The 24,101-nt window shown below is 49.9% G+C and overlaps 1 protein-coding gene across 1 annotated transcript in view; it reads left to right on the plus strand.

Moving 5' to 3' along the window:
- LOC147120052 (putative methyltransferase DDB_G0268948) overlaps nucleotides 1-23,473 on the plus strand; it is a 174,044-nt gene extending 150,571 nt beyond the window's left edge. The window contains exon 6 of the mRNA XM_085985568.1: nucleotides 22,821-23,473. Coding sequence (XP_085841694.1) covers nucleotides 22,821-22,842 — 22 coding nt within the window. The 3' untranslated portion in view covers nucleotides 22,843-23,473. The remainder of the gene's footprint in view (nucleotides 1-22,820) is intronic.
- The last annotated feature ends 628 nt before the right edge of the window (nucleotides 23,474-24,101 follow it).

Raw genomic sequence — 24,101 nt, forward strand, 5'->3', positions numbered from 1 at the left:
GGGACCAGGGTACAGAGTGAGGGACCAGGTTACAGTGTGATGGACCAGGGTACAGAGTGAGGGACCAGGGTAAAGAGTGAGGGACCAGGGTACAGAGTGAGGGACCAGTCTACAGAGTGACGGACCGGGGTGTAGTGTGATGGACCAGGGTGTAGTGTGAGGGATCAGGGTACAGTGTGAGGGACCAGGGTATAGAGTGAGGGACCAGAGTATAGTGTGACGGACCAGAGTATAGGATGAGGGACCAGAGTATAGTGTGAGGGACCAGGGTATAGTGTGAGGGACCAGGGTATAGTGTGAGGGACCAGGGTACAGTGTGAGGGACCAGGGTATAGTGTGAGGGACCAGATTAGAGAGTGAGGGACCAGAGTAGAGAGTGAGGGACCAGAGTAGAGAGTGAGGGGCCAGAGTATAGTGTGAGGGACCAGAGTATAGAGTGAGGGACCAGAATATCACGTGAGGGACCATGGTTTCGTGTGAGGGACCAGGTTATAGTGTGAGGGACAAGAGTATAGAGTGAGGGGCCAGGGTATAGAGATAGCGACCAGATTATAACCTGAGGGACCAGAGTATAGGGTGAAAACCCAGAGAATAGAGTGAGGGACCAGAGTATAGATTGAGGGACCAGAGTATAGTGTGAGGAATCAGGTTATAGTGTGAGGGACCAGGGCACAGTGTGAGGGACAAGGTTATAATGGGAGACCCCGGAGTATAGAGTGAGGGACCAGAGCATAGTGTGAGAGACCAGTGTATAGAGTGAGAGACCAGGGTATAGAGTGAGGGACCAGGTTATAATGTGAGACCCCAGAGTATAGAGTGAGGGACCAGGGTATAGTGTGAGGGACCAGATTCTAGTATGAGCGACCAGGTTACAGTGTGAGGGACCAGGTTACAGTGTGAGGGACCAGGTTACAGTGTGAGGGACCAGGTTATAGTGTGAGGGACCAGGGTATATTGTGAGGGACCAGGGTATAGAATGAGTGATCAGGGTATATTGTGAGGGACCAGGCTATAGTGTGACGGACCAGGCTATAGTGTGAGGGACCAGGGTATGGTGTGATGGACCAGGGTATCGTGTGAGGGACCAGGTTATAGTGTGAGGGACCAGGTTATAGTGTAAGGGACCAGGGTATAGTGTGAGGGACCAGGTTATAGTGTGAGGGACCAGGTATAGTGTGAGGGACCAGGGTATAGTGTGAGGGACCAGGGTATAGTGTGAGGGACCAGAGTATATAATGAGGGACCAGAGTATAGAGTGAGGGACCAGAGTATAGAGTGAGGGACCAGAGTATAGAGTGAGGGACCAGAGTATAGAGTGAGGGGCCAGAGTATAGAGTGAGGGACCAGAGATTTGAGTGAGGGACCAGAGATTTGAGTGAGGGACCAGAGATTTGAGTGAGGGACCAGAGATTTGAATGAGGGACCAGAGTATAGATTGAGGGACCAGAGTATAGAGTGAGGGACCAGAGTATAGAGCGAGGGACCAGGGTATAGAGTGAGGGACCAGAGTATAGAGTTAGGGACCAGAGTATCGAGTGAGGGACCAGAGTATCGAGTGAGGGACCAGAGTATAGAGTGAGGGACCAGAGTATCGCGTGAGGGACCAGAGTATAGAGTGAGGGACCAGAGTATAGAGTGAGGGACCAGTTAATAGTGTGAGGGACCAGGGTATAGTGTGAGACCCCAGGGTATAGAGTGAGGAACCAGGTTATAGTGTGAGGGACCAGGTTATAATGTGAGACCCCAGGGTATAGTTTGAGGGACCAGCGTATAGTATGAGGGACCAGATTATACTGTGAGGGACCAGGGTATAGAGTGAGGGACCAGGGTATAGAGTGAGGGACCAGGGTATAGAGTGAGGGACCAGGGTATAGAGTGAGGGACCAGGGTATAGAGTGAGGAACCAGGGTATAGAGTGAGGGATCAGGGTATAGAGTGAGGGACCAGGGTATAGAGTGAGGGACCAGAGTATAGAGTGAGGGACCAGGGTATAGGGTGAGGGACCAGGGTATAGAGTGAGGGACCAGAGTATAGAGTGAGGGACCAGGGTATAGAGTGAGGGACCAGGGTACAGAGTGAGGTACCAGGTTACAATGTGATGGACCAGGGTATAGTGTGAGGGACCAGGGTACAGAGTGAGGGACCAGGGTACAGAGTGATGGACCAGGGTATAGAGTGAGGGACCAGGGTACAGAGTGAGGGACCAGGTTACAGTGTGATGGACCAGGGTACAGAGTGAGGGACCAGGGTATAGAATGAGGGACCAGGGTATAGGGTGAGGGACCAGGGTATAGGGCGAGGGACAAGGGTATAGTGTGAGGGACCAGGGTATAGAGTGAGGGACCAGGGTATAGAGTGAGGGACCAGTGTATAGAGAGAGGGACCAGGGTATAGAGTGAGGGACCAGGGTATAGAGAGAGGGACCAGGCTACAGAGTGAGGGACCAGGGTACAGAGTGAGGGACCATGGTATGGAGTGAGGGACCAGGGTACAGTGTGAGGGACCAGGGTATAGAGTGAGGGACCAGGGTATAGGGTGAGGAATCGAGTACAGAGTGAGGGACCAGGGTACAGAGTGAGGGACCAGGGTACAGAGTGAGGGGCCAGGGTACAGAGTAAGGGCCCAGGGTACAGAGTGAGGGACCAATGTACAGAGTGAGGGATCAGGGTATAGAGTGAGGGACCAGGTTATAGAGTGAGGGACCAGTGTATAGAGTGAGGGCCCAGGGTATAGAGTGAGGGACCAGGGTATAGAGTGAGGGCCCAGGGTATAGAGTGAGGGACCAGGGTATAGAGCGAGGGACCAGGGTATAGTGTGAGGGACCAGGGTATACTGTGAGGGACCAGGATATACTGTGAGGGACCAGGGTATAGTTTGAGGGACCAGGGTACAGTGCGAGGGACCAGGGTATAGTGTGAGGGACCAGAGTATAGATTGAGGGACCAGAGCATAGAGTGAGGGACCAGAGTATAGAGTGAGGGACCAGAGTATAGAGTGAGGGACCAGAGTAAAGAGTGAGGGACCAGAGTATAGAGTGAGGGACCAGAGTATAGAGTGAGGGACCAGAGTATAGTTTGAGGGACCAGAGCATAGAGTGAGGGACCAGAGTATAGAGTGAGGGACCAGGGTATAGAGTGAGGGACCAGAGTACAGAGCGAGGGACCAGAGTTTAGAGCGAGGGACCAGGGTATAGTGTGAGGGACCAGGGTATAGAGCGAGGGACCAGGGTATAGAGTGAGGGACCAGAGTATAGAGCGAGGGACCAGAGTATAGTGTGAGGCACCAGGGTATAGAGTGAGGGACCAGGGTATAGAGTGAGGGACCAGGGTATAGAGTGAGGGACCAGGGTATAGAGTGAGGGATCAGGGCAAAGAGTGAGGGACAAGGGTATAGAGTGAGGGACCAGGGTATAGAGTGAGGGACCAGGGTATAGAGTGAGGGACCAGGGTATAGGGTGAGGGACCAGGGTATAGGGTGAGGGACCAGGGTATAGGGTGAGGGACCAATGTATAGAGTGAGGGACCAGGGTATAGTGAGGGACCCCAGGGTATAGTGTGAGGGACCAGATTCTATTGTGAGCGACCAGGTTGCAGTGTGAGGGACCAGTTTATAGTGTGAGGGACCAGGGTATAGAGTGAGGGATCAGGGTATATTGTGAGGGACCAGGGTATAGTGTGAGGGGCCAGGCTATAGTGTGAGGGACCAGAGTATAGAGTGAGGGACCAGAGTATAGAGTGAGGGATCAGGGTATAGAGTGAGGGACCAGAGTGTAGAGTGAGGGACCAGAGTATAGAGTGAGGGACCAGGGTAGAGTGTGAGACCCCAGGGTATAGTGTGAGGGACCAGGGTATGGTGTGAGGGACCAGAGTATAGAGTGAGGACCAGAGTATAGATCGAGGGACCAGAGTATAGAGCGAGGGACCAGAGTATAGAGCGAGGGACCAGAGTATAGTGCGAGGGACCAGTGTATAGAGCGAGGGAGCAGAGTATAGAGAGAGGGAGCAGAGTATAGAGCGAGGGAGCAGAGTATAGAGCGAGGGAGCAGAGTATAGAGTCAGACCCCGGGGTATAGAGTTAGGGACCAGGGTATGGAGTGAGGGGCCAGGGTATAGAGTGAGGGGCCAGGGTATAGAGTGTGGGATCAGGGTATAGAGTGAGGGACCAGGGTATAGAGTGAGGGACCAGGCTACAGAGTGAGGGACCAGGCTACAGAGTGAGGGACCAGGCTACAGAGTGAAGGACCAGGCTACAGAGCGAGGGACCAGGCTACAGAGTGAGGGACCAGGGTACAGAGTGAGGGACCAGGGTACAGCGTGAGGGACCAGGGTACAGAGTGAGGGACCAGGGTACAGAGCGAGGGACCAGGGTATAGCGTGAGGGACCAGGGTATAGTGTGAGGGACCAGGGTACAGTGCGAGGGACCAGGGTATATTGTGAGGGACCAGAGTATAGATTGAGGGACCAGAGTATAGAGTGAGGGACCAGAATATAGAGTGAGGGACCAGAGTATAGAGTGAGGGACCAGAGTATAGAGTGAGGGACCAGAGTATAGAGTGAGGGACCAGAGTATAGTTTGAGGGACCAGAGTATAGAGTGAGGGACCAGAGTATAGAGTGAGGGACCAGAGTATAGAGTGAGGGACCAGAGTATAGAGTGAGGGACCAGGGTATAGGGTGAGGGACCAGGGTATAGAGTGAGGGACCAGAGTATAGAGTGAGGGACCAGGGTATAGAGTGAGGGACCAGGGTACAGAGTGAGGTACCAGGTTACAATGTGATGGACCAGGGTATAGTGTGAGGGACCAGGGTACAGAGTGAGGGACCAGGGTACAGAGTGATGGACCAGGGTATAGAGTGAGGGACCAGGGTACAGAGTGAGGGACCAGGTTACAGTGTGATGGACCAGGGTACAGAGTGAGGGACCAGGGTAAAGAGTGAGGGACCAGGGTACAGAGTGAGGGACCAGTCTACAGAGTGACAGACCGGGGTGTAGTGTGATGGACCAGGGTGTAGTGTGAGGGATCAGGGTACAGTGTGAGGGACAAGGTATAGAGTGAGGGACCAGAGTATAGTGTGACGGACCAGAGTATAGGATGAGGGACCAGAGTATAGTGTGAGGGACCAGGGTATAGTGTGAGGGACCAGGGTATAGTGTGAGGGACCAGGGTACAGTGTGAGGGACCAGGGTATAGTGTGAGGGACCAGATTAGAGAGTGAGGGACCAGAGTAGAGAGTGAGGGACCAGAGTAGAGAGTGAGGGGCCAGAGTATAGTGTGAGGGACCAGAGTATAGAGTGAGGGACCAGAATATCACGTGAGGGACCATGGTTTCGTGTGAGGGACCAGGTTATAGTGTGAGGGACAAGAGTATAGAGTGAGGGGCCAGGGTATAGAGATAGCGACCAGATTATAACCTGAGGGACCAGAGTATAGGGTGAAAACCCAGAGAATAGAGTGAGGGACCAGAGTATAGATTGAGGGACCAGAGTATAGTGTGAGGAATCAGGTTATAGTGTGAGGGACCAGGGCACAGTGTGAGGGACAAGGTTATAATGGGAGACCCCGGAGTATAGAGTGAGGGACCAGAGCATAGTGTGAGAGACCAGTGTATAGAGTGAGAGACCAGGGTATAGAGTGAGGGACCAGGTTATAATGTGAGACCCCAGAGTATAGAGTGAGGGACCAGGGTATAGTGTGAGGGACCAGATTCTAGTATGAGCGACCAGGTTACAGTGTGAGGGACCAGGTTACAGTGTGAGGGACCAGGTTACAGTGTGAGGGACCAGGTTATAGTGTGAGGGACCAGGGTATATTGTGAGGGACCAGGGTATAGAATGAGTGATCAGGGTATATTGTGAGGGACCAGGCTATAGTGTGACGGACCAGGCTATAGTGTGAGGGACCAGGGTATGGTGTGATGGACCAGGGTATCGTGTGAGGGACCAGGTTATAGTGTGAGGGACCAGGTTATAGTGTAAGGGACCAGGGTATAGTGTGAGGGACCAGGTTATAGTGTGAGGGACCAGGTATAGTGTGAGGGACCAGGGTATAGTGTGAGGGACCAGGGTATAGTGTGAGGGACCAGAGTATATAATGAGGGACCAGAGTATAGAGTGAGGGACCAGAGTATAGAGTGAGGGACCAGAGTATAGAGTGAGGGACCAGAGTATAGAGTGAGGGGCCAGAGTATAGAGTGAGGGACCAGAGATTTGAGTGAGGGACCAGAGATTTGAGTGAGGGACCAGAGATTTGAGTGAGGGACCAGAGATTTGAATGAGGGACCAGAGTATAGATTGAGGGACCAGAGTATAGAGTGAGGGACCAGAGTATAGAGCGAGGGACCAGGGTATAGAGTGAGGGACCAGAGTATAGAGTTAGGGACCAGAGTATCGAGTGAGGGACCAGAGTATCGAGTGAGGGACCAGAGTATAGAGTGAGGGACCAGAGTATCGCGTGAGGGACCAGAGTATAGAGTGAGGGACCAGAGTATAGAGTGAGGGACCAGTTAATAGTGTGAGGGACCAGGGTATAGTGTGAGACCCCAGGGTATAGAGTGAGGAACCAGGTTATAGTGTGAGGGACCAGGTTATAATGTGAGACCCCAGGGTATAGTTTGAGGGACCAGCGTATAGTATGAGGGACCAGATTATACTGTGAGGGACCAGGGTATAGAGTGAGGGACCAGGGTATAGAGTGAGGGACCAGGGTATAGAGTGAGGGACCAGGGTATAGAGTGAGGGACCAGGGTATAGAGTGAGGAACCAGGGTATAGAGTGAGGGATCAGGGTATAGAGTGAGGGACCAGGGTATAGAGTGAGGGACCAGGGTATAGAATGAGGGACCAGGGTATAGTGTGAGGGACCAGAGTATAGAATGAGGAACCTAGTTATACTGTGAGGGACCAGGGTATAGTGTGAGGGACCAGGTTATAATGTGAGACCCCAGGGTATAGTGTGAGGGACCAGGGTATAGTGCGAGGGACCAGATTATAGTGTGAGCGACCAGGTTATAGTGTGAGGGACCAGGCTATATTGTGAGGGACCAGGGTATATTGTGAGGGACCAGCGTATAGAGTGAGGGACCAGGGTATCGTGTGAGGGACCAGGGTATAGTGTGAGGGACCAGGATATAGTGTGAGGGACCAGGGTATAGTGTGAGGGACCAGGTTATAGTGCGAGGGACCAGGGTATAGTGTGAGGGACCTGGGTATAGTGTGAGGGACCAGGGTATAGTGTGAGGGACCAGAGTATAGAGTGAGGGACCAGAGTATCGTGTGAGGGACCATAGTATCGTGTGAGGGACCAGGTTATAGTGTGAGAGACAAGAGTATAGAGCGAGGGGCCAGGGTATAGAGCGAGCGACCAGGTTATGATGTGAGGGACCAGAGTATAGAGTGAGTATCCAGAGTATAGAGCAAGGGACCAGAGTATAGAGCGAGGGACCAGAGTATAGAGCGAGGGACCAGGGTATGCTGTGAGGGACCAGTGTATAGATTGAGGGACCGGAGTATAGATTGAGGGACCAGAGTATAGTGTGAGGAACCAGGTTATAGTGTGAGGGACCAGGGTATAGTATGAGGTACCAGGTTATAATGTGTCACCCCAGAGTATAGAATGAGGGACTAGGGTATGGTGTGACGGACCAGGGTATGGTGTAACGGACCAGAGTATAGAGCGAGGGACCAGAGTATAGAGCGAGGGACCAGAGTATAGAGCGAGGGACCAGAGTATAGAGCGAGGGACCAGAGTATAGAGCGAGTGACCAGGTTATAACGTGAGACTCCGGAGTATAGAGTGAGGGACAAGGGTATAGAGTGAGGGACCAGAGTATAGTGTGAGAGACCAGTGTATAGTGTGAGGGACCAGGGTAAAGAGTGAGGGACCAGGGTAAAGAGTGAGGGACCAGGGTATAGAGTGAGGGACCAGGGTATAGAGTGAGGGACCAGGGTATAGAGTGAGGGACCAGGGTCTAGAGCGAGGGACCAGAGTATAGTGCGAGGGACCAGAGTGTAGAGCGAGGGACCAGGGTATGCTGTGAGGGACCAGAGTATAGATTGAGGGACCAGAGTATAGTGTGAGGAACCAAGTTATAGCGTGAGGGACCAGGGTATAGTGTGAGGGACCAGGTTATAATGTGAGACCCCAGAGTATAGAATGAGGGACCAGGGTATAGAGCGAGGGACCAGGTTATAACGTGAGACTCCGGAGTATAGAGAGAGGGACCAGGGTATAGTGTGAGGGACCAGGGTATAGAGGGAGGGACCAGGGTTCAGTGCGAGGGACCAGAGTACAGTGCGAGGGACCAGGGTACAGTGCAAGGGACCAGGGTCTTGTGTGAGGGACCAGGGTGTAGTGTGAGGGACCAGGGTGTAGAGTGAGGGACCAGGGTGTAGTGTGAGGGACCAGGGTGTAGCGTGAGGAACCAGGGTGTAGCGTGAGGGACCAGGGTGAAGCCTGAGGGACCTGGGTATAGCGTGAGGGACCAGGGTATAGAGTGAGCGACCAGGGTATAGAGTGAGGGACCAGGGTATAGAGTGAGGGACCAGGGTATAGAGTGAGGGGCCAGGGTATAGAGTGAGGGACCAGGGTATAGGGTGAGGGACCAGGGTATAGAGTGAGGGACCAGGGTATAGAGTGAGGGACCAGGTTACAGTGTGATGGCCAGGTTACAGTGTGAGGGACGAGGTTACAGTGTGATGAACCAGGTTACAGTGTGAAGGACCGGGTTACAGTGTGAGGGACGAGGTTACAGTGTGATGAACCAGGTTACAGTGTGAAGGACCAGGTTACAGTGTGAGGGACCAGGTTACAGTGTGATGGACCAGGTTACAGTGTGAGGGACCAGGTTATAGTGTGAGGGACCAGGTTACAGTGTGAGGGACCAGGTTATAGAGTGAGGGACCAGGGTATAAAGTGAGGGACCAGGGTATAGGGTGAGGGACCAGGGTACAGAATGATGGACCAGGTTACAGTGTGATGGCCAGGTTACAGTGTGAGGGACGAGGTTACAGTGTGATGGACCAGGTTACAGTGTGAGGGACCAGGTTACAGTTTGATGGACCAGGTTACAGTGTGATGGACCAGGTTACAGTGTGAGGGACCAGGTTCCAGTGTGGGGGACCAGGTTACAGTGTGAGGGACCAGGTTACAGTGTGAGGTACCAGGTTACTGTTTGAGGGACCAGATTATAGTGTGAGACCCCAGGTTATAGTGTGGAACCCAGGTTATAGTGTGAGACCCCAGGTTCTAGTGAGAGACCCCAGGTGTGATGTAAGACCCCAGGATGTAGTTTGAAGGACCAGGGTCAGATATTGCCAAGGCCACTGCTGGCTTGGCTGTGGGCTAGACAAAGTTATCTTAAAATGTATGCAACTAAAATAGCAGATCAGAGTCGTAACAACTTCTTTGTTAACCAGTTTAGACGGAACCACGTGGACTGCACCTTCTCAAAAATAAAATTTGATTATCCCCTTAAATTTCAGATAAAACTCCCTTCCCAAGTTCTTGAGCATCAACTCATATCAATTTATCTAATCAATTTTAATTTCTCAAACAAATTATGTCCAGGCTTGTGACTTAACAAAGGAAGACCGAAGTAGTTGCAGTCACATTTGGATGCAAGTCTTTTAGCTTCCCTCTCGAGCAATCTGTCTTGGAAGATAACACATGACTCCAAATAGTTAATTCCACGCATTAAAAAGCCAAGTCCTTATGTCCAATCAATGTCTGCAGCTGAGAAGTTAAATTCTGATCATTACCAGAGCTCCCACTGCACTTTTCCAACAGAGTTCTTTGAAGTCATTTCTATATCAAAGAACCACGCTTGGTAATCTTGCACCATCAACACTCATATGGCCCCCTGCTTAAAAGAAAAAACAGGCAATCCATTGTGGCTTTCCTGCCGGGAGATGGGCAGTGGGTAGTGGGCATGGTGGGGGGGATGGGTAGTGGGCATGGTGGGGGGATGGGTAGTGGGCATGGTGGTGTGATGGGTAGTGGGCATGATCAGGGGATGGGTAGTGGGCATGGTCGGGGGATGGGTAGTGGGCATGGTGCTGTGATGGGTAGTGGGCATGGTCGGGGGCTGGGTAGTGGGCATGGTCAGTGGATGGGTAGTGGGCATGGTCAGGGGCTGGGTAGTGGGCATGGTCAGTGGATGGGTAGTGGGCATGGTGGTGTGATGGGTAGTGGGCATGGTGGGGGGATGGGTAGTGGGCATGGTCGGGGGATGGGTAGTGGGCATGGTGGGGGGATGGGTAGTGGGCATGGTGGTGTGATGGGTATTGGGCATGGTCGGGGGATGGGTAGCGGGCATGGTGGGGGGGTGGGCAGTGGGAATGGTGGGGGGATGGGCAGTGGACATGGTGGGGGGGTGGGCAGTGGACATGGTGGGGGGGTGGGCAGTGGGCATGGTTGGGGGATGGGCAGTGGGCATGGTCGGGGGATGGGCAGTGGGCATGGTTGGGGGATGGGCAGTGGACATGGTGGGGGGGTGGGCAGTGGACATGGTGGGGGGGTGGGCAGTGGACATGGTGGGGGGGGTGGGCAGTGGGCATGGTGGTGGGATGGGCAGTGGGCATTGGGGGGATGGGCAGTGGGCATGGTCGGGGGATGGGCAGTGGACATGGTGGGGGGGTGGCAAGTGGGCATGGTGGTGGGATGGGCAGTGGGCATTGGGGGGATGGGCAGTGGGCATGGTCGGGGGATGGGCAGTGGACATGGTGGGGGGGTGGGCAGTGGACATGGTGGGGGGGTGGGCAGTGGACATGGTGGGGGGGTGGGCAGTGGGCATGGTGGTGGGATGGGCAGTGGGCATTGGGGGGATGGTCAGTGGGCATGGTCGGGGGATGGGCAGTGGGCATGGTCGGGGGATGGGCAGTGGGCATGGTCGGGGGGATGGGCAGTGGGCATGGTCAGTGGGCAGTGGGCATGGTTGGGCGAGGGGCAGTGGGCATGGTCGGGTGATGGGCAGTGGGCATGGTCAAAGGATGGGCAGTGGACAAGGTCGAGGGATGGGCAGTGGGCATGGTGGGGGGATGGGCAGTGGGTATGGTGGGGGGATGGACAGTGGGCATGGCCAGGGGATGGTCAGTGGGCATGGTCAGGGAATGGGCAATGGACATGATTGGGGGATGAGCAGTGGGCATGGTCGGGGGATGGGCAGTGGGCATGGTTGCAGGGGGAGTTTGCAGTGGGCCCAAGTAATGTGAAACTTATAGCTTGAACTTGTAGTTTGGGCTGAATTGCACCCAGTATTAGAGCCAGGCGAACTTGTGGAAGAGAGGAGATTGGGGGAGACAGACTAAAGAATGATGTGGAGATGCCGGTGTTGGACGGGGTGGACAAATGTAGGAAGTCACACAACACCAGATTATAGTCCAACAGCTGTATTTGAAATCACAAGCTTTCAGAGCGCTGCTCCTTCGTCAGGTGAAGTGAAGAGAAGCATATAGGCACAGCATATATAGTCAGAGAAAACTGCCAGATGATTACAGGTAATATTTCTAACTGCCCTTTATCACACCTCGGCAGAGAGGTAATCACAGCAATCAAAGGTGTGAATGGTGTCCAAACAGGTCAGTCAGGAAAACATTACATCAAAGAACAATGCAGTGGGGTCACAAGGGGTCAAATATTGCAGATGCTGGGGTCTGTATGAAAATTAGAAAAAAAAAACTTTGCTGGAAATCACAGCAGGTCCGGCCGCACCTGTACAGAGAGAACAAGCCAACGACGACTCGAGTCTGGATGACTCTACGTCAGGTGGGGTTACATGTAGCGTGACATGAACCCAAGATCCCAGTTGAGGCCATCCTCATGAGTGCGGAACTTGGCTATCAGTTTCTGCTCGACGATTTTGCGTTGTCGTGTGTCTCGAAGGCCGCCTTGGAGAATGCTTACCCGAAGATCGGAGGCTGAATGTCCTTGACTGCTGAAGTTTTCCCTGACTGGGAGGGAACACTCCTGCCTGGCGATTGTTGTGCGGTGTCCGTTCATCCGTTGTCGCAGTGTCTGCATGGTCTCGCCGATGCACCATGCTCCGGGGCATCCTTTCCTGCAACGTATGAGGTAGACAACGTTGGCCGAGTCACATGAGTATGTACCATGTAGGTTAAAGAATGGCAGCAGATGTCCAAAGATAGAGGTGCAGAGCAAACGAGTTTCCGAGGGAGTTGCCAGCCCAGGAGATGTGTAACCTCTCACAAAAAAAGTTTAAGATTCTGATTTTACTTATGTGAAAGGGACATCAATACAATAAACATTAGCTATTTATCAAGTACATTTAAGCCTTAACGTGTTTTCTTTCGATGCTGACTTTGTGTTTAAGGACTGTGCCAAAGAATCTGAAATCTGAGCACGCCCGAATTTGTGGCAGACATTGTCACATGCCCAGTGGAATGTTAGAAGCCAACGTATAGTAGGTCTGACAGGCGTCCAATTGCGCTTCCAAGAATCTTTTGCTGGCTTGGTATTGTTAATAGAAACTCAATTAAAATAAGGTCACGCTCAAAACAGATACTAATGATTAATTATTGCTTTTAAGTCAACACACATTCCTAATTCGCAGCAACATTGATCGAGGAATACAACATTCCCACGAAGTGGCCTTTCTGACAGTTGGACTTTTATTAATGCAAGTATGGTCCCTCAGATGTATTTAAGACGAGAGTAACCAAGACTTAACAGACGTTCAGTTGCTCGATGCTACACGATCATGGCTGCACGTTTTTTTGAGGAGCAGGAACATGCTGCCCTGTATCAGAAGTACAGGCTCCCTTCACCTGTTGAAATCCAGAAGCTCGTCCTCAACTACCTGCAGAGAAAGGTGAGAATGTGACTCACTGGAGCCCCCGGTCCTAAAATCAGCAATCTCGCATCTGACTCAGAAGGACAAGGGTTCCAGTCCCACTCTAGAGACTTGAACACATAATCTAGGCTGACACTCCAGTGCAGTACTGAGTGAGAACTGCACTGTTAGAGGTTCCAACTTTCGGATGAGACCCCGTCTACTCTCTCCGGTGGACAAGAAAGATCTCATGGTACTATTTCGATGAAGAGCAGGGGAGTTCTCCTCAGTGCTCTGGCCAACATCACTAAAAGAGATGATCTGGTCATTTATCTCATTGCTGTTTGTGGGACCTTGCTAGGCACAAATTGGCTGCTGTGTTTCCCACATTATAACAGTGACTACACTTCAAAAGTACTTCATTGATTGACGTCCTCAGGCCACGAAAGACGCTCTATAAATGTAAGGGGGTGAAATTCCCATCGATAGCGCCTCTGGTGGAAGGCGCTAATTTCGCCCCCCCCGAGGCGCTAACCGCGCCTCCCACGAAATTCCGCGGGAGATTAGCAGCAGCGCTACCGGGTAGCGCCCCAACCTTCTGCACCTGGAGATCATGACGGGCCCAGCACTCCGGTCGCACCTCGGGAGAAAAATTCCCCCTCGCACCCCGCAGCTGCGGCGGGCGATGTTACCGACTACTGCAGGGGTCGTGAACAGTGAGGCCGGGCGCTCGCGGAGCACCATTTAAAGGCGCGGTGGCCGGCCGACGTAAAAAAAAAGCCGATTTAAAAAATATATAATTTCTGAGCATTGGTCAGCCCGGCACTCAGCTTGAGTGCTGTGTTGATCGCGTGTCCCTCCCGCACCCTGGTGCTTCAGCAGATGCTGAAAAAAATGCAGAGCTCGCAGCGGGGTACCCTTCCCTTTAATTGAGGGAAGAGCCCCTGCAACGCGGCAGCACCAAGCATGGACACTCATGACACTGCTGAGCACATCGCCCCGGATTGGGACATTCCCCGCCTCTTGCACTCCAAGAGGCAAGAGGAACACTTGATTTAGTTCCACTTCCCTCTTGGAGCAAGAAATGGGAATTTTTCAAATGTTTGAAAACGTTAGCGCATCAAATGCCCCTCATGGGGAATTTCTCCCCCTAAGTCTTTCTTTTCAAGCATCCAATCTGTTCCACTTGGATTCATACCAACAGCTTTAGATGTATGATATTGCCTTTAACTATTTTCCAGTAGGCTTTAAAGGCAGGCGTAAAATACACACAAAAAAATGTAAAATGAAACTGTAGGAATGTCTAGTTCCTATCAGGAGACTGAGCTTGACTCAGGCGATCAACAAACGATGTTTAATATAAAACAAACAGAGTTTAACAAACCAATACACGAGAACTACGAAAACAGGTCTAGTCAGTTCGGAGGCTCCACGAGGACTGCTAGGGCGGTCCCGTGGTTCGCGTCATGATGTCATCATGTTTTTCCCGCCGTTGGGGATCACGTGATGAACGGCATGACGTCATCGCGTTTGCCCGCGCTCTTAAAGGGACCGCGCTCTGTACATGCAAACAGTATATACAAGGGTACAGGTTCAGGCTGTAGTTAACACACTGTTAAAGGGAATTATATACTTTTGATCGGAGTCCCTTAGTGGCTCCGCCACATGCGCCCCCCCCAGAATTGGCTTTCGCGCCAAACAGCGTGTGGTAGAAGCACAGCCCTGCAGGCTGAGGGGCTGGGGCGGCGTCCGTGGGGGATGGGCGCCTCGTGGCAGCGCAGTATTGCTGCATCACCGCGAAAATCTTATCCGCTTCAGCAGCAAGCACTGCGCAGTCTGTGACTTCAGACAGGGCCAGGGCAGCCTGGACTTGCTCCGGTAGCTGACTGAGGAATAGCTCCCTGAAGAGGAAGCATTGCGGTTCAGAGCCAAGGAGCATAAGCATTTGGCTCATGAGTTCAGACGGCTTGGAGTCCCCAAGGCCAGGCATAGCGAGCAGTCCGAGGGCGCGCTCCGACTTCGTGAGCCCGAAGACCTGTAATAACCGCGCCTTGATCGCTTCATACTTGCCGTCGTCCGGGGGGGTTCTCGAGCAGGCTGACGATCCGCGAGGCGGTGGAGCTGTCGAGTGCGGAGACCACGTAAAAGTAACGGGTCTGATCCGCAACGATGTTCCGTAGTGCAAACTGGGCTTCGACCTGGACGAACCACGAGGTCACTTGCTGCTCCCAGAATTGCGGTAGCTTCAATGCAATGGCGTTTGTTTCCATGCTGCATTCCTTCTGCGAAAACTGTTCGCAAAAGTCGGGGTCACCAATGTAGGAATGTCTAGTTCCTACCAAGAGACTGAGGTCAACTCAGGTGATCAACAAACAATGTTTAATATAAAACAAACGGAGTTTAACAAGCCAATACACGAGAACTACGAAAACAGGTCTAGTCAGTTCAGTGGCTCCACAAGGACTGCTAGGGCGGTCCCGTGGTTGGCGTCATGACGTCATCACGTTTTTCCCACCGTTGGGGGATCACATGATGAACAGCGTGACGTCATCGCATTTGCCCGTGCTCTTAAAGGAACCGCGCTCTGTACATGCAAACAGTATATACAAGGGTACAGACTCAGGCTGTAGTTAACACACTGTTAAAGGGAATTATATACATTTGATCGGAGTCCCTTAGTGGCTCCGCCACAAAACCTTAGTTTTTTTCATGATGAGAAGTATTAATAGAATTTAGTAGTGAAATGTTGGGCTGTTTGTAGTACTCTCACCTCTGGACAATACTCTCACCTCTGGACAATACTCTCACCTCTGGACAATACTCTCACCTCTGGACAATACTCTCACCTCTGGGTCGTACTCTCACCTCTGGACAATACTCTCACCTCTGGACAATACGCTCACCTCTGGACAATACTCTCACCTCTGGGTCGTACTCTCACCTCTGGACAATACGCTCACCTCTGGACAATACGCTCACCTCTGGACAATACTCTCACCTCTGGACAATACTCTCACCTCTGAGTCAGAAGGTGACAGGTTCCCTGTTGTAAGGGGTTTTCTCTGATTACACACAGTTCTTGGACGTCAGGATTTATAAGAATAAAATACACACGGCACAGGGTTTTGGCTCAACCTTTGATTCGTTCGTTTATTGAACACACACACACAATTACTTCCCCAGTATAAATCCCTACGATTTATCTCAGGCTAACAACCCCAAAATACAAATGTTGTGTATGTAATATGTGTGCTACTTTGAACCTATGGACAGGACTGCACTACTTGTTGGGCGTAGTGATACGCAGTACCACTCCTGGCCATAGGGGTATAAATAGTACTGTGGGTACTGATCTCCCCTCAGTTCCCGCCTGTGGGCATAAAGTAAAGACCTACGAATAGTCCCTACCTCCAACCAGTAAAGACCTGTTTTATTGTTACTGATTACGTCTGAGTATTAATTACTTGAACAACTCACAGATTTAACAACAAACACCTACGCAAGGGTCATTTGCATCGACACAATATGACACAGTTAAACCCGCCCGCGATTTGACTGTTACATATAAAGTTACCCAGACTCAATCACAAAGCCCTTATTGTGATCTGACTGAAACTCACAAACTTACTCAGACTCAATCACAAAAGCCCCCTCTATGATTTGACTGAAACATACAATCACCACTCCTGATCGGCTGTCTCTTGGAGTTGATTGTAGGCCAGAATCTTTCTGTTCGCTGTTCTGCCGTTGGCTTCCCACACACTGGGCTGGATTTTCATTGAGGAGGCGGGTAGGAGGCGGGACTACAACTTTTGGGGTTGTAGTCCCGCCTCCATCGAGTTGTAGCCAACCCACGTGATTTTGACTTGATTGACCTTGTTGAGCCCGCCCAGTGGGCTCAGCAGGCCAATTAAGAGCCACCCGACAACAGGTGACGTCACAGATTGACATTTCATCTGTCAAGACCTTTTGACAGATGAAATATCAGCATTCGACAGCTGTTTGAAGCTGTCAAACACTGACAATCTGTACTCCAAGTTAATTCCTTCCTCTCAGGATGATTTAGAGATCTCTCCGGAACAGAAAGCTGAATGCTGCAATTTTTGACAGCTCGCGGCCATTCTGCTTTCTGTGCCAGTGAGATGAGGGACTCCCAAGACCTGAAGGAAGGAAGTCTGTAAAGGTAAGTAAAGCTTCTTTAAACACACCAAACACACTTACCTCTGCACTCATGCACCCATCACTCACCTGAACACCGCACATCTCGACCCCTCCAAGCCCTTCAGCCCGACGGCCCACCTCGCTAACTTGGCGTGGTTTGGAGCCGTCGGGAATCCCACACTTCAAGAATGAAAATAGAGATTAGGCTAAAAACTGCCTGTTAACTACCTGTTAACAGGCAGTTAATTGGCACTAATCCCCTTTCCGCCTCGGGGAGGCGGGTCCCAGTGCGGGTCGGGTACCCACCTCCTTTGAAACTGGCATGGAGGCAGGTTGGGAGCGGGATGGGTTCGTGCCCCCCGATTTCGAGATTTTAACCCCCACACGCCTCCAATCCCGCCTCCGCGGCCCAATGAAAATCCTGCCCACTGTCTTTGAAGTGACCTTACTTTAAACCAAAACCAACTTGCTGTATTTCCTGGCCCCTTCCTGAGCATACGATGGCCATATCAAAATGTGTGAATTGTTCCTGGTATTGTCCATTGATTTGCGATACCTTTCTGACAATGCAACCTTTCCAAAGTGACTGCATATGTGAAGTTGTTGGTTTCTGTTAGCATTCATATTCAAAAGGTTCGAGGCCTGGTCCATTGCCTAGGCCTGCACTGAAACTGGTTATTCGGGGGCCACGGTCTAAGGTAGACAATGTAACCCCTTAAGGTACATGAATATGGGAATGTTCTTGTATTTTCCCGAGACAGAAAACCTTCGTACGGCAATTCGGCCGCAATGTTTGAATTAACCCTTTATTGCCCAGCTCTTTTTGCGGTCTGTGCACTTCTGGGTTTTTATATTTCATAGTCCAATATTTTTACCGTTGGGGAGGAGGAATCGATCCTACATGATCCACTGCAGATTTGAGCTTACAACCTAAGTGCAGTACTGAGGGAGTGCTGCTAGAAGCACCGACTTTCAGATGTGTTGTTAAACTGAGGTCCCATTAGCCTGTTCTGTTAGAACTTTTGGAAAAGGAGCAGGGATTTCTCCTGGTGTCTAGGAAAGCATTCGGGCTATTTGTAACTGTCCGATATCAGCACTAGCAGGATGGTAACGGCCTCGAAATGTGAGTTGTAGACTTATCGACCCATTAACCACTTGCTCCGGCTGCTGCTATTTTGAAGGGGCCTTCCCTGAGGTGGCCAGAGTGCCCGCCTGTTTTAGGCAGGAGGTCTTTAATTATGCAACTCGTGTTCCCACTCTGTGGGAGTACTGGCACCTAAAGAGAGAACTTACATTTCTATAGCGCCTTTTACGACCACCGGACGTCTCAAAGCACTTTACAGCAAATTAAGTACTTTTGGAGTGTAGTCACTGTTGTAATGTGGGAAATGTGGCAGCCAATTTGAAATAGCAAGCTCCCACAAACAGCAACGTGATAATGACCAGATAATCTGTGCTTTTTGTTATGTTGATTAAGGGATAAATATTGTCCAGGACACCAGGGATAACTCCTCTGCTCTTCTTTGAAATAGTGCCTTGGGATCTATTACATGCACCTGAGAGAGCAGATGAGGCCTCAGTTTAACGTCTCATCCGAAAGACGGCACCTCCGACAGTGCAGCATTCCCTCAGCACTACACTGGAGTGTCAGCCTAGCTTTATGTGCTCAAGTCCCTGGAGTGGGACGTGGACCCACAGTCTTCTGACTCAGAGGCAAGTCTGCTACCTAGTGAGTCACAGCTGACCGATTATAATTTTAAGGGACATGTGGGCGGGGCTCGCACCGCGCACGCTGCATCCGTGTGTCCTGGCATTGAGCATCTTTAGCAGCTGCCCTGGGAGGTAGCCTTTGCCGCAGTGGTAGCAATTTTGCCTCTGGGCCAGAAGGTGCAGGTTCCGAACCCCCATCATATCGGTTGTGGGAACCCATAAAACCCCCCTGCTGTATAGGACTGACCACCCTATTGGCAGGTATAAAGATGGTTACAGCCATGGAAGGAGCGTCAATGCAGCCAGACAGACTGTTAATCAGTCTGTGAATCCTTCCACTACTTCACACTGTTCCCCAAAGGAAACAGCGAGAATACATGAAAAGAAGAAGCCACCCTTAAAGCGACTGTCATTGGCCACTTCCCAAAAAATGGCCCCAAAACCTCTTCAATGTTATATTGTTTGTACTCCTCCTGACTCACAAAAATAAAGCAGGATAACTCCGACCCATCTCGCCCTCTCCTGCTTGTGCCTGCCCCCTCCTCCCTGCCCCAGGACCTACCTGTGGGCCAGCTTGGTGTAAAAACTAGGGTTGCCAACTCTGCTTGGATCTATACCTAGAGATTTCATCACACGACCTCCCGCCTCCAATTGCCCGCCCAGTCAAACAGCCTTTTTCCCCAACTCCCATAATTTTATAACTAATAAACACAAGTGTTCAAAGAAAATAAACAATACCAACATTTTTATTTTTAATGCCCTATGATTTTTTGCCTGTGTTTGCTCACAGCAGCATCGGGAAGATCAATCTTGAATTCCTGGAGACTCCAGTGCAATCCTGGAGGGTTGGCAACCCCTAGTAAGAACCAGACATAATTCCTCAGGCCCAACACCAGCAAGCTGTAACAGGAGGCTTGTTTGGAATGCAAAGCCCAGCCTTTAAAATGGGTGATTTTAATCGCCATATTGATTGGACAAATCAAACTGGCCATGCTAGCCTAGAGGAGGAGTTCATAGAATGCATCTGGGATGTTTTCCTGGAACAGCATGTAATGGAACCAACCAGGGAGCAGGCTATCTTGGATCTGATACTATGTAATGAGACATAATTAATAAATGATCTCATAGTAAAGGATCCTCTAGGAAAGAGTGATCATAGCATGGTTGAATTTCAAATTCAGTTGGAGGGTGAGAAAGTTGTATCCCAAACCAGTGTCCTGATCTTAAACAAAGGCAATGAGGGCAGAACTGGCTAAAGTGGACTGGAAAGAATAGAAATAGAAGGATATTTCAGATGAATACGTGGCTAGAGGAATGGTGCAAGGGGGAGGGATTCAAGTTCCTGGGACATTGGAACCGGTTCTGGGGGAGGTGGGACCAGTTCAAACCAGATGGTTTGCACCTGGGCAGGGCCGGGACCGATGTCCTAGGGGGAGTGTTTGCTAGTGCTCTGGGGGAGGGTTTAAACTAAAATGGCAGGGGGTTGGAAACCTGAGCAAGGGGATAGAGGAAAGGGAAACAAGGATAAAAGCAAAAGATAGGAAGGAGAAAAACAAAAGTGGCAGTCAGAGAAATCAATGGTTTAAATCAAACATGGCCACAGTAAATAATAATTCTAATAGGTCTAAGAGCATTAAAAAAACAAGCCTGAAGGCTTTGTGTCTTAATGCGAGGAGCATTCGTAATAAGGTGGATGAATTAGCTGCGCAAATAGAGGTAAACAAATACGATTTGATTGGGATTACGGAAACATGGCTGCAGGGTGGCCAAGGCTGGGAACTCAACATCCAGGGGTATTCAATATTGAAGAAAGATAGGCAAAAAGGAAAGGGAGGTGGGGTAGCATTGCTATTTAAAGAATGGATTAACACAATTGTAAGGAAGGATATTAGCTCTGATGATGTGGAATCTGTATGGGTAGAACTGAGAAATACCAAGGGGCAGAAAACGTTAGTGGGAGTGGTATGTAGACCTCCAAACAGTAATGCGGAGGTTGGGGACGGCATTAAAAGGGAAATTAGAGAAGCGTGCAATAAGGGCACAGCAGTCATCATGGGTGACTTTAATCTACATATCGATTGGGCTAACCAAATTAGTAACAATACTGTGGAGGAAGAATTCCTGGAGTGTTTAAGGGATGGTTTCCTGAACCAATATGTCGAGGAACCAACCAGAGATCAGGCCATCTTAGACTGGGTATTATGTAACGAGAAAGGATTAATTAGCAATCTTGTTGTACGAGGCCCCTTGGGTCGGAGCGATCATAATATGATCGAATTCTTCATTAAGATGGAGAATGAAGTAGTCGACTCAGAGACTAGGGTCCTAAATTTAAATAAAGGAAACTACGATGGTCTGAGGCACGAGTTGGGTAGGATTGATTAGGGAATGTCACTCAAAGGGTTGACGGTGGATAGGCAATGGCAAACATTCAAAGACCGCATGGATGAACTACAGAATTTGTTCATCCCAGTTTGGCATAAAAATAAAACAAAAAAGGGGACTCAACCGTGGCTAACAAGGGAAATTAGGGATAGCATAAGATCCAAGGAGAGGACATATAAATTGGCCAGAAAAAGCAGTAAACCTGAGGATTGAGAGTAGTTTAGGATTCAACAAGGGAGGACAAAGGGATTAATTAAGAAAGCGAAAATAGAATATGAGAGTAAGCTGGCAGGGAACATAAAAACTGACTGTAAAAACTTTTATAGATATGTGAAGAGAAAAAGATTGGTGAAGTCAAGCGTAGGTCCCTTGCAGTCAGAATCAGGGGAATTTATAATGGGGAACAAAGAAATGGCAGACCAATTAAATACATATTTTGGTTCTGTCTTCACAAAGGAAGACACAAATAACCTCCCAGAGATGTCGGGGAACATAGGGTCTGATGAAAGGGAGGAACCGAAAGAAATCAGTATTTGTAGGGAAATGGTGTTAGGGAAATTGATGGGATTGAAGGCCGCTAAATCCCCAGGGCCTGATAATCTACATCCTAGGGTACTTAAGGAACTGGCCCTAGAAATAGTTGATGCTTTGCTGATCATCTTCCAGCATTCGATGGAATCTGGAACAGTACCCATGGATTGGAGGGTAGCTAATGTTACCCCACTATTCAAAAAAGGTGGTAGAGAGAAAATGGGGAATTACAGACCGGTAAGCCTGATATCGGTAGTGGGGAAAATGCTAGAGTCCATTATAAAAGATGTAATAGCAGAGCACTTGGAAAACAGTGACAGGATCAGACAAAGTCAACATGGACTTACAAAAGGTAAATCGTGCTTGACTAATCTACTGGAATTTTTTGAGGATGTAACTGGTAAAATAGATAAGGGAGAACCAGTGGATGTGGTGTATTTGGACTTTCAGAAGGCTTTTGATAAGGTCCCGCATAAGAGATTAGTGTGTAAAGTTAAGGCACATGGGATTGGGGGCAAGGTATTGACTTGGATAGAGAACTGGTTGGCAGACAGAAAGCAAAGAGTTGGAATAAACAGGTCTTTTTCCGAGTGGCAAGCAGTGACTAGTGGAGTACCGCAGGGATCGGTCCTTGGGCCCCAGCTATTCACAATATATATTAATGATCTAGACAAGGGAACTAGATGTAATATCTCCAAGTTTGCAGACGACACAAAGCTGGGTGGGCATGTGTGCTGTGAGGAGGATGCCGAGAAACTCCAGGATGATTTGGACAGGTTGGGTGTTTGGGCAAAAGCATGGCAGATGCAATATAACGTGGATAAATGCGAGGTTGTCCACTTTGGTGGCAAAAACAGGAAGGCAGATTATTATCTGAATGGCAATAGATTGGGAGAAAGGGGAGTGCAACGAGACCTGGGTGACCTTGTGCACCAGTCGCTGAAGGTAAGCATGCAGGTGTAGCAGACGGTTAAGAAGGCAAATGGCATGTTGGCCTTCGTAGCGAGAGGGTTTGAGTACAGGAACAAGGATGTCTTGCTGCAGTTGTACAGGGCCTTGGTGAGACCACATCTTGAGTATTGTGTGCAGTTTTGGTCGCCTTACATGAGGAAGGATGCCACGGCAACCTCTGCAAGACATGCCAGATCATCAACACAGATACCATCATCACACATGAGGACACCACCCACCAGGTACATGGTACATACTCATGTGACTCGGCCAACGTTGTCTACCTCATATGTTGCAGGAAAGAATGCCCCGGAGCATAGTACATCGGCGAGACCATGCAGACACTGCGACAACGGATGAATGGACACGCGCAACAATCGCCAGGCAGGAGTGTTCCCTCCCAGTCAGGGAACACTTCAGCAGTCATGGACATTCAGCCTCCGATCTTCTGGTAAGCATTCTCCAAGGCGGCCTTCGAGACACATGACAACGCAAAATCGTAGAGCAGAAACTGATAGCCAAGTATCGCACTCATGAGGATGGCTTCAACTGGGATCTTGGGTTCGTGTCACGCTACATGTAACCCCACCTGACGTAGGGTCATCCAGACTCGAGTCGTCGTTGGCTTGTTCTCTCTACACAGATGCGGCCGGACCTGCTGTGATTTACAGCAAAAAAAAAGTTTTTTGGTCTGTTTTTTGTTTTTCATATAGACCCCAGCATCTGCAACATTTGACCCCTTGTGACCCCACCTCATTGTTCTTTGATGTAATGTTTTCCTGACTGACCTGTTTGGACACCATTCACACCTTTGATTGCTGTGATTATCTCTCTGCCGAGGTGTGATAAATGGCAGTTAGAAAGATTACCTGTAATCATCTGGCATTATTCTCTGACTATATAAGCTGTGTCTTTATGCATCTCTCCACTTCACCTGATGAAGGAGCAGCGCTCCGAAAGCTTGTGATTTCAAATAAAACTGTTGGACTATAACCTGGTGTTGTGTGACTTCTTACATAAGGATAAAGAGGTAAGCTATTTAGGACAGAAATGAGGAGGAATTTCTTCACCCAGAGAGTGATGAACCTGTGGAATTCTCTACCACAGAAGGCAGTAGAAGCCAATTCATTAAATATATTCAAGAAGGAGTTAGATATATTTCTTAAGGTTAAAGGGATCAAGGGATATGGGGAGAAAGCAGGGACAGGGTACTGAATTTGGATGATCAGCCATGATCGCATTGAATGGCGGAGCAGGCTCGAGGGGCCAAATAGCCTACTCCTGCTCCTATCTTCTATGTTTCTATGAAAGTAAAGGAATAAAAAAGTATGGAATGAATACAAAGACGTATTTGATGCTGTCACTTTCCCTGACAAAGAGAGGTAAATGTATAATGCATACCACCAATTTAACACCAACTTCCAGAAACCATTAAAAATGAAATCATATGGTTTCTCATTCTCGCACCTGGATCCTGTGTGACGGAATATTACAACGTTTAGTGATAACTATGTTATGTTACCTCTGGTGGCAATTTGACACTTATGGCCATTGGTAGGGCTACTGCCACCTTCCACCA

The sequence above is a fragment of the Somniosus microcephalus genome, chromosome 4 (genome assembly GCF_052327205.1).
Source record: "Somniosus microcephalus isolate GS21.2 chromosome 4, FLI_Smic_1.0, whole genome shotgun sequence".
Taxonomy (NCBI): Eukaryota; Metazoa; Chordata; class Chondrichthyes; order Squaliformes; family Somniosidae; genus Somniosus; species Somniosus microcephalus.